The sequence below is a fragment of the Lolium perenne genome, chromosome 7, assembly GCF_019359855.2.
Source record: "Lolium perenne isolate Kyuss_39 chromosome 7, Kyuss_2.0, whole genome shotgun sequence".
Classification (NCBI taxonomy): domain Eukaryota; kingdom Viridiplantae; phylum Streptophyta; class Magnoliopsida; order Poales; family Poaceae; genus Lolium; species Lolium perenne.
In genome coordinates, this window is record NC_067250.2 from 41,721,510 (window position 1) to 41,737,330 (window position 15,821).

Sequence of the window (15,821 nt, forward strand, 5' to 3'; positions counted from 1 at the left end):
GGCGTTGATTTCGTCCAATTCCGAGAATATTTCGTTACTAGGATTTCTGAAACCAAAAACAGCAGAAAATAGCAACTGGCTCTTCGGCATCTTGTTAATAGGTTAGTTCCAGAAAATGCACGAATATGACATAAAGTGTGCATAAAACATGTAGATATCATCAATAATGTGGCATGGAACACAAGAAATTATCGATACGTCGGAGACGTATCAGCATCCCCAAGCTTAGTTCTGCTCGTCCCGAGCAGGTAAAACGATAACAAAGATAATTTCTGGAGTGACATGCCATCATAACCTTGATCATACTATTTGTAAAGCATATGTAGTGAATGCAGCGATCAAAACAATGTATATGGCATGAGTAAACAAGTGAATCATAAAGAAAGACTTTTCATGAATAGTACTTCAAGACAAGCATCAATAAGTCTTGCATAAGAGTTAACTCATAAAGCAATAAATCAAAGTAAAGGTATTGAAGCAACACAAAGGAAGATTAAGTTTCAGCGGTTGCTTTCAACTTGTAACATGTATATCTCATGGATAATTGTCAACATAGAGTAATATAATAAGTGCAATATGCAAGTATGTAGGAATCAATGCACAGTTCACACAAGTGTTTGCTTCTTGAGGTGGAGAAATAGGTGAACTGACTCAACAATGAAAATAAAAGAATGGTCCTCCATAGACGAAAGCATCGATTGCTATATTTGTGCTAGAGCTTTTATTTTGAAAGCATGAAACAATTTTGTCAACGGTAGTAATAAAGCATATGTATCATGTAAATTATATCTTACAAGTTGCAAGCCTCATGCATAGTATACTAATAGTGCCCGCACCTTGTCCTAATTAGCTTGGACTACCGGATCATCGCAATACACATGTTTTAACCAAGTGTCACAATGGGGTACCTCCATGCCGCCTGTACAAAGGTCTAAGGAGAAAGCTCGCATTTTGGATTTCTCGCTTTTGATTATTCTCAACTTAGACATCCATACCGGGACAACATGGACAACAGATAATGGACTCCTCTTTAATGCATAAGCATGTGGCAACAATTAATTTTCTCATATGAGATTGAGGATATTGTCCAAAACTGAAACTTCCACCATGAATCATGGCTTTAGTTAGCGGCCCAATGTTCTTCTCTAACAATATGCATGCTTAACCATAAGGTGGTAGATCTCCCTTACTTCAGACAAGATGAACATGCATAGCAACTCATATGAAATTCAACAAAGAGTAGTTGATGGCGTCCCCAGAAACATGGTTATCGCACAACGAGCAACTTAATAAGAGATAAAGTGCATAAGTACATATTCAATACCACAATAGTTTTTAAGCTATTTGTCCCATGAGCTATATATTGTAAAGGTGAATGATGGAATTTTAAAGGTAGCACTCAAGCAATTTACTTTGGAATGGCGGAGAAATACCATGTAGTAGGTAGATATGGTGGACACAAATGGCATAGTGGTTGGCTCAAGGATTTTGGATGCATGAGAAGTATTCCCTCTCGATACAAGGTTTAGGCTAGCAAGGTTATTTGAAACAAACACAAGGATGAACGGTGCAGCAAAACTCACATAAAAGACATATTGTAAACATTATAAGACTCTACACCGTCTTCCTTGTTGTTCAAAACTCAATACTAGATATTATCTAGACCTTAGAGAGACCAAATATGCAAACCAAATTTTAGCATGCTCTATGTATTTCTTCATTAATGGGTGCAAAGTTTATGATGCAAGAGCTTAAACATGAGCACAACAATTGCCAAGTATCACATTATCCAAGACATTTTAGCAATTTACTACATGTATCATTTTCCAATTCCAACCATATAACAATTTAACGAAGAAAAAACTTCGCCATGAATATTATGAGTAAAGCCTAAGGACATACTTGTCCATATGCTACAGCGGAGCGTGTCTCTCTCCCATACAGTGAATGCTAGGATCCATTTTATTCAAACAAAACAAAAACAAAACACAAACCGACGCTCCAAGAAAAGCACATAAGATGTGATGGAATAAAAATATAGTTTCAGGGGAGGAACCTGATAATGTTGTTGATGAAGAAGGGGATGCCTTGGGCATCCCCAAGCTTAGACGCTTGAGTCTTCTTGATATATGCAGGGGTGAACCACCGGGGCATCCCCAAGCTTAGAGCTTTCACTCTCCTTGATCATATTGCATCATACTCCTCTCTTGATCCTTGAAAACTTCCTCCACACCAAACTCGAAACAACTCATTAGAGGGTTAGTGGACAATAAAAATTAACATGTTCAGAGGTGACACAATCATTCTTAACACTTCTGGACATTGCATAAAGCTACTGGACATTAATGGATCAAAGAAATTCATCCAACATAGCAAAAGAGGCAATGCGAAATAAAAGGCAGAATCTGTCAAAACAGAACAGTTCGTATTGACGAATTTTATCCAGGCACCAGACTTGCTCAAATGAAAATGCTCAAATTTAATGAAAGTTGCGTACATATCTGAGGATCACTCACATAAATTGGCATAATTTTTTGAGTTACCTACAGAGAAAACAGCCCAGATTCGTGACAGCAAAGAAATCTGTTTCTGCGCAGTAATCCAAATCTAGTATGAACTTTACTATCAACGACTTTACTTGGCACAACAAAACACTAAACTAAGATAAGGAGAGGTTGCTACAGTAGTAAACAACTTCCAAGACACAAAATAAAAACAAAGTACTGTAGTAAAAACCATGGGTTGTCTCCCATAAGCGCTTTTCTTTAACGCCTTTCAGCTAGGCGCAGAAAGTGTGTATCAAGTATTATCAAGAGACGAAGTGTCAACATCATAATTTGTTCTAATAATAGAATCAAAAGGTAACTTCATTCTCTTTCTAGGGAAGTGTTCCATACCTTTCTTGAGAGGAAATTGATATTTAATATTACCTTCCTTCATATCAATGATAGCACCAACGGTTCGAAGAAAAGGTCTTCCCAATATAATGGGACAAGATGCATTGCATTCAATATCCAAGACAACAAAATCAACGGGGACAAGGTTATTGTTAACGGTAATGCGAACATTATCAACTTTCCCCAAAGGTTTCTTTGTAGAATGATCAGCAAGATTAACATCCAAATAACAATTTTTCAGCGGTGGCAAGTCAAGCATATTATAGATTTTCTTAGGCATAACGGAAATACTTGCACCAAGATCACATAAAGCATTACAATCAAAATCTTTGATCTTCATCTTAATGATGGGCTCCCAACCATCCTCTAGCTTTCTAGGAATAGAGGCTTCGCGCTCTAATTTCTCTTCTCTAGCTTTTATGAGAGCATTTGTAATATGTTGCGTGAAAGCCAAATTTATAGCACTAGCGTTAGGACTTTTAGCAAGTTTTTGCAAGAACTTTATAACTTCAGAGATGTGGCAATCATCAAAATTCAAACCATTATAATCTAAAGCAATGGGATCATCATCCCCAATGTTGGAAAAAATTTCAGCAGTTTTATCACAAGCAATTTCAGCAGTTTTAGCAGTTTCGGGCAGTTTTGTACGCTTTGCACTAGGAGTAGAAACATTGCCAACACCAATTATTTTACCATTAATAGTAGGAGGTGCAGCAACATGTGAAGAATCAACATTACTTGTGGTGGTAATAGTCCAAACTTTAGCTACATTATTCTTTTTAGCTAGTTTTTCATTTTCTTCTCTATCCCACCTAGCACGCAATTCAGCCATTAATCTTATATTCTCATTAATTCTAACTTGGATGGCATTTGCTGTAGTAACAATTTTATTTTCAATATCCCTATTAGGCATAACTTTCGATTTCAAAAGATCAACATCAGCAGCAAGACTATCAACCTTAGAAGCGAGAATATCAATTTTATTGAGTTTTTCCTCAACAGATTTGTTAAAGGCAGTTTGTGTACTAATAAATTCTTTAAGCATAGCTTCAAGTCCAGGGGGTGTTTCCTATTATTACTGTAAGAATTCCCATAAGAATTAGCATAACCGTTACCATTATTATAAGGATATGGCCTATAGTTATTACTAGAATTGTTCCGATAAGCATTGTTGTTGAAATTATTATTTTTAATGAAGTTTACATCAACATGTTCTTCTTGGGCAACCAATGAAGCTAACGGAACATTATTAGGATCAACATTTGTCCTATCATTCACAAGAATAGACATAATAGCATCAATCTTATCACTCAAGGAAGAGGTTTCTTCGACAGAATTTACCTTCTTACCTTGTGGAGCTCTTTCCGTGTGCCATTCAGAGTAATTGATCATCATATTATCAAGAAGCTTTGTAGCCGCCTGATGTCTACTTCCCCCTCCTTTTCCTGTAGACAGTGTTGGGCCTCCAAGAGCAGAGGTTTGTAGAACAGCAGCAAGTTTTCCCTTAAGTGGATCACCCAAGGTTTATCGAACTCAGGGAGGAAGAGGTCAAAGATATCCCTCTCATGCAACCCTGCAACCACAAAGCAAGAAGTCTCTTGTGTCCCCAACACACCTAATAGGTGCACTAGTTCGGCGAAGAGATAGTGAAATACAGGTGGTATGAATAAGTATGAGCAGTAGCAACGGTGCCAGAAAATAGCTTGTTGGCGTGTAGTTGATGGTGGTAGTATTGCAGCAGTAGTAACGCAGTAAAAGGTAAACAAGCAAATGATAGCGATATTTAGGAACAAGGCCTAGGGATTACACTTTCACTAGTGGACACTCTCAACATTGATCACATAACAGAACAGATAAATGCATACTCTACACTTTTGTTGGATGATGAACACATTGCGTAGGATTACACGAACCCTCAATGCCGGAGTTAACAAGCTCCACAATTAATGTTCATATTTTAGTAACCTTATAGTGTAAGATAGATCAAAAGACTAAACCAAGTACTAACATAGCATGCACACTGTCACCTTCATGCATATGTAGGAGGAATAGATCACATCAATACTATCATAGCAATAATTAACTTCATAATCTACAAGAGAGCATGATCATAGCATAAACCAAGTACTAACACGGATGCACACACTGTCACCATTACATCGTGCAGGAGGAATAGAACTACTTTAATAACTTTGCTAGAGTAGCACATAGATAAATTGTGATACAAATACATTGCAATCATAAAGAGATATAAATAAGCACCTCACTATGCCATTCAACAGTGAATAAGTATTCTGTGAAATATAGCCTAAGAGACCCACACGGTGCACACACTGTCACCTTTACACACGTGGGACAAGGAGTCTCCGGAGATCACATAAGTAAAACTCACTTGACTAGCATAATGACATCTAGATTACAAGCATCATCATATGAATCTCAATCATGTAAGGCAGCTCATGAGACTATTGTATTGAAGTACATAGGAGAGAGATGAACCACATAGCTACCGGTACAGCCCCGAGCCTCGATGGAGAACTACTCCCTCCTCATGGGAGCAGCAGCGGTGATGAAGATGGCGGTGGAGATGGCAGCGGTGTCGATGGAGAAGCCTTCCGGGGGCACTTCCCCGCTCCGGCAGCGTGCCGGAACAGAGACTCCTGTCCCCCAGATCTTGGCCTCGCGATGGTGGCGGCTCTGGAAGGTTTCTGTGGTTTTCGTCGAACGCATCAGGGTTTTCGATCCAGGGGCATTATATAGGCGAAGAGGTGGCGCAGGAGGGCTTCTGGGGGGCCCACACTATAGGGGGGCGCGGCCCCCCCCCCTGGCCGCGCCGGGGTGTGGTTTGGTGGCCCTGTCCCCCTTCTCTGGCGGTTCTCGTGTGTTCTGGATGCTTCCGGTGAAAATAGGAACTTGGGCGTTGATTTCGTCCGATTCCGAGAATATTTCGTTACTAGGATTTCTGAAACCAAAAACAGCAGAAACAAAGAATCGGCACTTCGGTATCTTGTTAATAGGTTAGTTCCAGAAAATGCACGAATATGACATAAAGTGTGCATAAAACATGTAGATAACATCAATAATGTGGCATGGAACATAAGAAATTATCGATACGTCGGAGACGTATCAGCATCCCCAAGCTTAGTTCTGCTCGTCCCGAGCAGGTAAAACGATAACACAGATAATTTCTGGAGTGACATGCCATCATAAACTTGATCATACTATTGTAAACACATGTAATGAATGCAATGATCAAAACAATGGTAATGACATGAGTAAACAAGTGAATCATATAGCAAAGACTTTTCATGAATAGCACTTCAAGACAAGCATCAATAAGTCTTGCATAAGAGTTAACTCATAAACAATAATTCAAAGTAGAGGTATTGAAGCAACACAAAGGAAGATTAAGTTTCAGCGGTTGCTTTCAACTTGTAACATGTATATCTCATGGATATTGTCAACATAGAGTAATATAATAAGTGCAATAAGCAAATATGTAGGAATCAATGCACAGTTCACACAAGTGTTTGCTTCTTGAGGTGGAGAGAAATAGGTGAACTGACTCAACATTGAAAGTAAAAGAATGGTCCTCCATAGAGGAAAAGCATCGATTGCTATATTTGTGCTAGAGCTTTGATTTTGAAAACATGAAACAATTTTGTCAACGGTAGTAATAAAGCATATGTATCATGTAAATTATATCTTATAAGTTGCAAGCCTCATGCATAGTATACTAATAGTGCCCGCACCTTGTCCTAATTAGCTTGGACTACCGGATCATCACAATGCACATGTTTTTACCAAGTGTCACAAAGGGGTACCTCTATGCCGCCTGTACAAAGGTCTAAGGAGAAAGCTCGCATTGGATTTCTCGCTATTGATTATTCTTCAACTTAGACATCCATACCGGGATAACATAGACAACAGATAATGGACTCCTCTTTTATGCATAAGCATGTGACAACAATTAATAATTTTCTCATATGAGATTGAGGATATATGTCCAAAACTGAAACTTCCACCATGGATCATGGCTTTAGTTAGCGGCCCAATGTTCTTCTCTAACAATATGCATGCTTAACCATAAGGTGGTAGATCTCTCTTACTTCAGACAAGACGGACATGCATATCAACTCACATGAAATTCAACAAAGAGTAGTTGATGGCGTCCCCAGTGAACATGGTTATCGCACAACAAGCAACTTAATAAGAGATAAAGTGCATAATTACATATTCAATACCACAATAGTTTTTAAGCTATTTGTCCCATGAGCTATATATTGCAAAGGTGAATGATGGAATTTTAAAGGTAGCACTCAAGCAATTTACTTTGGAATGGCGGAAAATACCATGTAGTAGGTAGGTATGGTGGACACAAATGGCATAGTGGTTGGCTCAAGTATTTGGATGCATGAGAAGTATTCCCTCTCGATACAAGGTTTAGGCTAGCAAGGCTATTTGAAACAAACACAAGGATGAACCGGTGCAGCAAAACTCACATAAAAGACATATTGAAAACATTATAAGACTCTACACCGTCTTCCTTGTTGTTCAAACTCAATACTAGAAATTATCTAGACCTTAGAGAGACCAAATATGCAAACCAAATTTTAGCATGCTCTATGTATTTCTTCATTAATGAGTGCAAAGCATATGATGCAAGAGCTTAAACATGAGCACAACAATTGCCAAGTATCACATTACCCAAGACATTATAGCAATTTACTACATGTATCATTTTCCAATTCCAACCATATAACAATTTAACGAAGAAGAAACTTCGCCATGAAAATTAAAAGCTAAGAACACATGTGTTCATATGAACCAGCGGAGCGTGTCTCTCTCCCACACAAGCATGATGTAATCCAATTTATTCAAACACAAACAAAAATAAGAAACATACAGACACTCCAAGCAAAGCACATAAGATGTGACGGAATAAAAATATAGTTTCAGGGGAGGAACCTGATAAGTTGTCGATGAAGAAGGGGATGCCTTGGGCATCCCCAAGCTTAGACGCTTGAGTCTTCTTGATATATGCAGGGGTGAACCACCGGGGCATCCCCAAGCTTAGAGCTTTCACTCTTCTTGATCATAGTATATCATCCTCCTCTCTTGACCCTTGAAAACTTCCTTCACACCAAACTTCTCATAAACTTCATTAGAGGGGTTAGTACATAATCAAAAACTCACATGTTCAGAGGTGACACAATCATTCTTAACACTTCTGGACATTGCTCAAAGCTACTGGAAGGTAATGGAACAAACAAATCCACCCAACACAGCGAAAGAAGCAATGCGAAATAAAAGGCAGAATCTGTCAAAACAGAACAGTCCGTAAAGACGAATTTTTAATAAATACTTCCGTTGCTCAAATCAGAAAACTCCAAACTAATGAAACTTGCGTACATATCTGAGGAACACGCACGTAAATTGGCATATTTTTCTGATTTTTCTACAGAGAAAACAGCCCAGATTCGTGACAGATAGAAATCTGTTTCTGCGCAGAAATCCAAATCTAGTATCAACCTTCGATTAGAGGCTTCACTTGGCACAACAAAACACAAAACTAAGATAAGAAGAGGTTGCTACAGTAGTAAACAACTTCCAAGACACAAATATAAAACAAAGTACTGTAGCAAAATAACACATGGGTTATCTCCCAAGAAGTTCTTTCTTTTTAGCCATTAAGATGGGCTCAGCAGTTTTAATGATGCACTCATAAGAAATAGTAATTGAAGCGAAAGAGAGCATCCAGAGGTAAATTCAAAACACATTTAAGTCTAACATGCTTCCTATGCATAGGACTCTTGTAAATAAACAAGTTCATGAAGAGCAAAGTAACAAGCATAGGAAGATAAAACAAGTGTAGTTTCAAAAAATTCAGCACATAGAGAGGCATTTTAGTAACATGAAAATTTCTACAACCATATTTTCCTCTCTCATAATAACTTTCAGTAGCAACATGAGCAAACTCAACAATATAACTATCACATAAAGCATTCTTATCATGAGTCTCATGCATAAAATTATTACTCTCCACATAAGCATAATCAATTTTATTAGTTGTAGTGGGAGCAAATTCAACAAAGTAGCTATCATTATTATTCTCATCAAGTGTAGGAGGCATAGTATTATCATCATAAAAATTACTCTCCATAGTAGGCGGCGTTAAAAGACCAATATCATTATAATCATCATAAATAGGAGGCAAAGTATCATCAAAGAAAATTTTCTCCTCAATGCTTGGTGGACTAAAAAGATCATGCTCATCAAAACCAGCTTCCCCAAGCTTAGAACTTTCTATATTATTATCAACAATGGTGTTCAAAGCGTTCATACTAATATTACTACCAGCATGCAAATAAGATTCAATAGGTTTTTTAATTTTCGCATCAAACAATCCATGTTTTAAATCAGGAAATAGAATAAGAAGCTCATTCTTGTCCATTATGCCAAACTAGTGTAAACAAGAAACAAAAAGTTGCAATTGCAGGATCTAAAGGAAATAGCTTCGAGTACTTACAGCGCCGGGAAATAGCTTAGTAGTCGAGGTCCGGAGTGTGAGTACCTTTTACCTTTCCTCCCAAGAATCGCGCGAGAAAATAGCTTGATGTCTACTTCCCCCTCCTTTTCCTGTAGACGGTGTTGGGCCTCCAAGAGCAGAGGTTTGTAGAACAAAGCAAGTTTTCCCTTAAGTGGATCACCCAAGGTTTATCGAACTCAGGGAGGAAGAGGTCAAAGATATCCCTCTCATGCAACCCTGCAACCACAAAGCAAGAAGTCTCTTGTGTCCCCAACACACCTAATAGGTGCACTAGTTCGGCGAAGAGATAGTGAAATATAGGTGGTATGAATAAGTATGAGCAGTAGCAACGGTGCCAGAAAATAGCTTGTTGGCGTGTAGTTGATGGTGGTAGTATTGCAGCAGTAGTAACGCAGTAAAACAGTAAACAAGCAGCGATAGCAGTATTTAGGAACAAGGCCTAGGGATTACACTTTCACTAGTGGACACTCTCAACATTGATCACATAACAGAACAGATAAATGCATACTCTACACTTTTGTTGGATGATGAACACATTGCGTAGGATTACACGAACCCTCAATGCCGGAGTTAACAAGCTCCACAATTAATGTTCATATTTTAGTAACCTTATAGTGTAAGATAGATCAAAAGACTAAACCAAGTACTAACATAGCATGCACACTGTCACCTTCATGCATATGTAGGAGGAATAGATCACATCAATACTATCATAGCAATAATTAACTTCATAATCTACAAGAGATCATGATCATAGCATAAACCAAGTACTAACACGGATGCACACACTGTCACCATTACATCGTGCAGGAGGAATAGAACTACTTTAATAACTTTGCTAGAGTAGCACATAGATAAATTGTGATACAAATACATTGCAATCATAAAGAGATATAAATAAGCACCTCACTATGCCATTCAACAGTGAATAAGTATTCTGTGAAATATAGCCTAAGAGACCCACACGGTGCACACACTGTCACCTTTACACACGTGGGACAAGGAGTCTCCGGAGATCACATAAGTAAAACTCACTTGACTAGCATAATGACATCTAGATTACAAGCATCATCATATGAATCTCAATCATGTAAGGCAGCTCATGAGACTATTGTATTGAAGTACATAGGAGAGAGATGAATCACATAGCTACCGGTACAGCCCCGAGCCTCGATGGAGAACTACTCCCTCCTCATGGGAGCAGCAGCGGTGATGAAGATGGCGGTGGAGATGGCAGCGGTGTCGATGGAGAAGCCTTCCGGGGGCACTTCCCCGCTCCGGCAGCGTGCCGAAACAGAGACTCCTGTCCCAGGATCTTGGCCTCGCGATGGCGGCGGCTCGGAAGGTTTCTGTGGTTTTCGTCGAACGCATCGTGGTTTTCGATCCAGGGGCATTATATAGGCGAAGAGGCGGCGCAGAGGGCTTCAGGGGGCCCACACTATAGGGGCGCGGCCCCTCGGCCGCGCCGGGGTGTGGTTTGGTGGCCCTGTCCCCCTTCTCTGGCGGTTCTCGTGTGTTCTGGATGCTTCCGGTGAAAATAGGAACTTGGGCGTTGATTTCGTCCGATTCCGAGAATATTTCGTTACTAGGATTTCTGAAACCAAAAACAGCAGAAAACAGGAACTGGCACTTCGGCATCTTGTTAATAGGTTAGTTCCAGAAAATGCACGAATATGACATAAAGTGTGCATAAAACATGTAGATAACATCAATAATGTGGCATGGAACATAAGAAATTATCGATACGTCGGAGACGTATCACCGCCCCCAAAGTGATGGACATAAAGGTACCTCCAGCAGCTGAATCCAATAAATTCCGCGAAGAAAAATTTAGTCCTGCATAGAAGGTTTGGATGATCATCCAAGTAGTCAGTCCATGGGTTGGGCAATTTTTAACCAAAGATTTCATTCTTTCCCATGCTTGTGCAACATGCTCAGTATCTAATTGTTTAAAATTCATTATGCTACTTCTCAAAGATATAATTTTAGCAGGGGGATAATATCTACCAATAAAAGCATCCTTGCATTTAGTCCAGGAATCAATACTATTCTTAGGCAGAGATAGCAACCAATCTTTAGCTCTTCCTCTTAATGAGAAAGGGAACAATTTTAATTTTATAATGTCACCATCTACATCTTTATATTTTTGCATTTTACATAGTTCAACAAAATTATTAAGATGGGCAGCAGCATCATCAGAACTAACACCAGAAAATTGCTCTCGCATAACAAGATTCAGTAAAGCAGGTTTAATTTCAAAGAATTCTGCTGTAGTAGCAGGTGGAGCAATAGGTGTGCATAAGAAATCATTATTATTTGTGGTTATGAAATCACACAACTTAGTATTTTCAGGGGTGCCCATTTTAGCAGTAGTAAATAAAGCAAACTAGATAGAGTAAATGCAAGTAACTAATTTTTTTGTGTTTTTGATATAGCAAACAAGATAGCAAATAAAGTAAAACTAGCAACTAATTTTTTTGTATTTTGATTTAGTGCAGCAAACAAAGTAGTAAATAAAACTAAGCAAGACAAAAACAAAGTAAAGAGATTGGGATGTGGAGACTCCCCTTGCAGCGTGTCTTGATCTCCCCGGCAACGGCGCCAGAAATTTGCTTGATGCGTGTAGTTGACACGTCCGTTGGGAACCCCAAGAGGAAGGTGTGATGCGCACAGCGGCAAGTTTCCCTCAGTAAGAAACCAAGGTTTAATCGAACCAGTAGGAGTCAAGAAGCACGTTGAAGATTGATGGCGGCGGGATGTAGTGCGGCGCAACACCAGGGATTCCGGCGTCAACGTGGAACCTGCACAACACAAACCAAGTACTTTGCCCCAACGAAACAGCGAGGTTGTCAATCTCACCGGCTTGCTGTAACAAAGGATTAGATGTATAGTGTGGATGATGATTGTTTGCAGAAAACAGTAGAACAGTATTGCAAGAGATTGTATTTCAAGATAGAGAATTGGACCGGGGTCCACAGTTCACTAGAGGTGTCTCTCCCATAAGATAAACAGCATGTTGGGTGAACAAATTACAGTTGGGCAATTGACAAATAAAGAGGGCATGACCATGCACATACATATTATGATGAGTATAGTGAGATTTAATTGGGCATTACGACAAAGTACATAGACCGCTATCCAGCATGCATCTATGCCTAAAAAATCCACCTTCAGGTTATCATCCGAACCCCCTCCAGTATTAAGTTGCTAACAACAGACAATTGCATTAAGTATTGCGCGTAATGTAATCAGTAACTACATCCTCGAACATAGCACCAATGTTCTAACCCTAGTGGCACAAAGACATCCATAATCTTAGAGATTTCATCACTTCCCAGATTCACGGAGACATGAACCCACTATCGAGCATAAATACTCCCTCTTGGAGTTACAAGCATCTACTTGGCCAGAGCATCTACTAGTAACGGAGAGCATGCAAGATCATAAACAACACATAGACATAACTTTGATAATCAACATAACAAGTATTCTCTATTCATCGGATCCCAACAAACACAACATATAGAATTACAGATAGATGATCTTGATCATGTTCGGCAGCTCACAAGACCCGACAATTAAGCACAATGGGGAGAAGACAACCATCTAGCTACTGCTATGGACCCATAGTCCAGGGGTAGACTACTCACTCATCACTCCGGAGGCGACCATGGCGGCGTAGAGTCCTGCGGGAGATGATTCCCCTCTCCGGCAGGGTGCCGGAGGCGATCTCCTGAATCCCCCGAGATGGGATTGGCGGCGGCGGCGTCTCTGGAAGGTTTTCCGTATCGTGGCTCTCGGTACTGGGGGTTTCGCGACGGAGGCTTTAAGTAGGCGGAAGGGCAGGTCAGGGGGCCACACGAGGGCCCCACACTACAGGTCGGCGCGGCCAGGGGCCAGGCCGCGCCGCCCTATGGTGTGGCCACCTCGTGGCCCCACTTCGTCTCCTCTTCGGTCTTATGGAAGCTTCATGGCAAAATAGGACCCTGGGCGTTGATTTCGTCCAATTCCGAGAATATTTCGTTACTAGGATTTCTGAAACCAAAAACAGCAAAAACCAGCAACTGGCTCTTCGGCATCTTGTTAATAGGTTAGTTCCAGAAAATGCACGAATATGACATAAAGTGTGCATAAAACATGTAGATATCATCAATAATGTGGCATGGAACACAAGAAATTATCGATACGTCGGAGACGTATCACACAGCTGGATGGCAAGTCCCTCCCACTTGGCGAGCTCGTCGAGCTCTCTCTAGGCAATGGCCATTAGGATAGCCTCCTCCTCGCTCAGCACCAGCGGCAATGACCAGTAGCTCAGGAAGGATCCTCATGTACAATCCGTTGGTACTAGAGCACGTGCTTAGAGCATCTCTACAGACGAGCCCAGTAGCACTCCCGATAGCTATTTGAGGGTCGGCGGTAAAATTAGGCTCACACCGGCGCATCCAATAGAATCGCCGGCTACCCTATGTCGGCCCCTTCGCACGGGGTATGAATTGGGGGCACCGGCACCCTTGTCCACGTAGGAAAACGCCCGCGGGGCCTTTCTGCTAGCCAAACGCGAGTGTTTCCCCCACCTCCTACCACATCCGGTCCGCCTCCCACCGTTCTGGATTGCGATCGACGGCATCATCGTCGCCTCCCCCGTGGTCGCCTTCCACCCTGCCTGTCCAGAAACCACCGGCCGTCGAAACCGCTAGCGCCTGATCTCAGCACCAGCCGCCTAGCCTCCTTGCCGGCAGTAGGAGGTTGCCGCCAGGATTGTCCACCCGTTCCTCCTGCAAGGTGTTCGGCGGATTGCCACGATGGACAGCGATGGCGAGATGTTGGTGCAGTTGTTCATGGAGGAGGAGAACAATGTCGCGGTCCGACGGCACCAGCAGCAGATGATGCTGGCAAGCCTCCTCTGCCTCCGCTAACCCATTGTGGCCTTGGCGGCGCCTCGATGCGGCGGTTCAAGGTTAGCAAGACAAAGAACAAGGAGCGGCATCGTCAAGTCGGCACGTTGTTTCTTGACTCTGACTACTTCTCTGATGGCACAACTCACACGCCGAAGGATTTTCGGCGCCGGTTCTGGATGACCAAAGATCTATTCATGAAATTGTCTTCGGCGTCAAGGAGTACGACGACTACTTCATCTGTAAGCAAGATTGCACCGGTTTGTGGAGTTTTTCCTCAATCCAGAAGTGCACTGCTGCATTGCGCTATCTTGCATATGGAGATCCCCCAAATGCAGCTGATGGCTACCCGCACATGGCGGAGTCGACATGCTCCAAGACTTTCTACAGGTTTTGCCGAGCCGTCATAGCGGCGTTTGATGGAGATTATTTAAGAGCACCAACAACGGATGATACAGCTCGGATCCTGGCACAAAATGCTGCTCGAGAGTTTCCTGGGATGCTCGGAAGCATCGACTGCATGCATTGGGATTGGAAAAATTGCCCTTCTGCTTGGAAAGGAATATACAAGGGGCATAAAGGTCAGTGCAATGTCATTCTTTAGGCGGTGGCAGACCATGATCTCTAGATTTGGTATGCTTTTCTTTGGCATGGCAGGAACCCATAATGATATCAACGTGTTGCAGCGTTCTCCGGTGTTTGTCAGGCTAGCTGAGGGTCAAGCTCCTGCCGTGAACTTTGGGTTCAACGGCCACACTTACAACAAGGGGTACTATCTAGCCGATGGTATCTATCTAACGTATGCTACATTTGTGAAAATAATCTCTGCTCCAGCTTCGGAGACGAACGCTTATTTTGCGACATGCCAGGAAGCAGCTCGCAAGGATGTGTTGAGCAGGCTTTTGGTGTGTTCCAGCAGCGTTTCGCCGTTGTCAGGTACCCTGCTCTCACTTGGTCGGAATCTCAGATGTGGGAGGTGATGAACGCTTGTGTAATCATGCACAACATGATACAACATGATCTTTGAGAGCGAGACCTCTAGATGATGATCAACCATTTTATTATTAAGGGCATCTTGCTCAAGTTGAGCATGTATCCCAAGAGTTCGCGGCTTTCCTTCACATGCATGCAGAAATCTAAGACGCAGATGTTCATGCTCAACTTCAGGCGGATCTGGCTGTGCATCTGTGGGCGAGAAGATGAGCCGTCAATGCATGATTTAAAATTTAAATTATTGTATGAATAATTCCATTTGTATTTGTATAAAACTATGTTAAATATTCTATGAATAATTATTGCTCGAATAAAATTTAAGTTAGTGCATAAAAAAATTTAGGGGACGCCGGTGTGGGACGGTCGGCCCTATAGTTCGGGAGGTCGTGCCAGCCTCCCCATACACTCGTACCGGCGCATCTGTCGGCGCCTATTTGGAGTCAATCAGTGGAGATGCTTGAAAGGATCGTATGCCGCACCTAG

The 15,821-nt window shown here is 41.4% G+C and overlaps 1 protein-coding gene across 1 annotated transcript; it reads left to right on the top strand.

Moving 5' to 3' along the window:
• Positions 1-14,252: 14,252 nt before the first annotated feature.
• LOC139833568 (uncharacterized) lies at positions 14,253-15,591 on the top strand. Its single transcript, XM_071823876.1, has 5 exons — positions 14,253-14,342; positions 14,632-14,926; positions 15,003-15,114; positions 15,180-15,281; positions 15,513-15,591. Exons 1-5 carry the CDS (start codon positions 14,253-14,255, stop codon positions 15,589-15,591), a joined length of 678 nt encoding a protein of 225 aa, XP_071679977.1.
• The last annotated feature ends 230 nt before the right edge of the window (positions 15,592-15,821 follow it).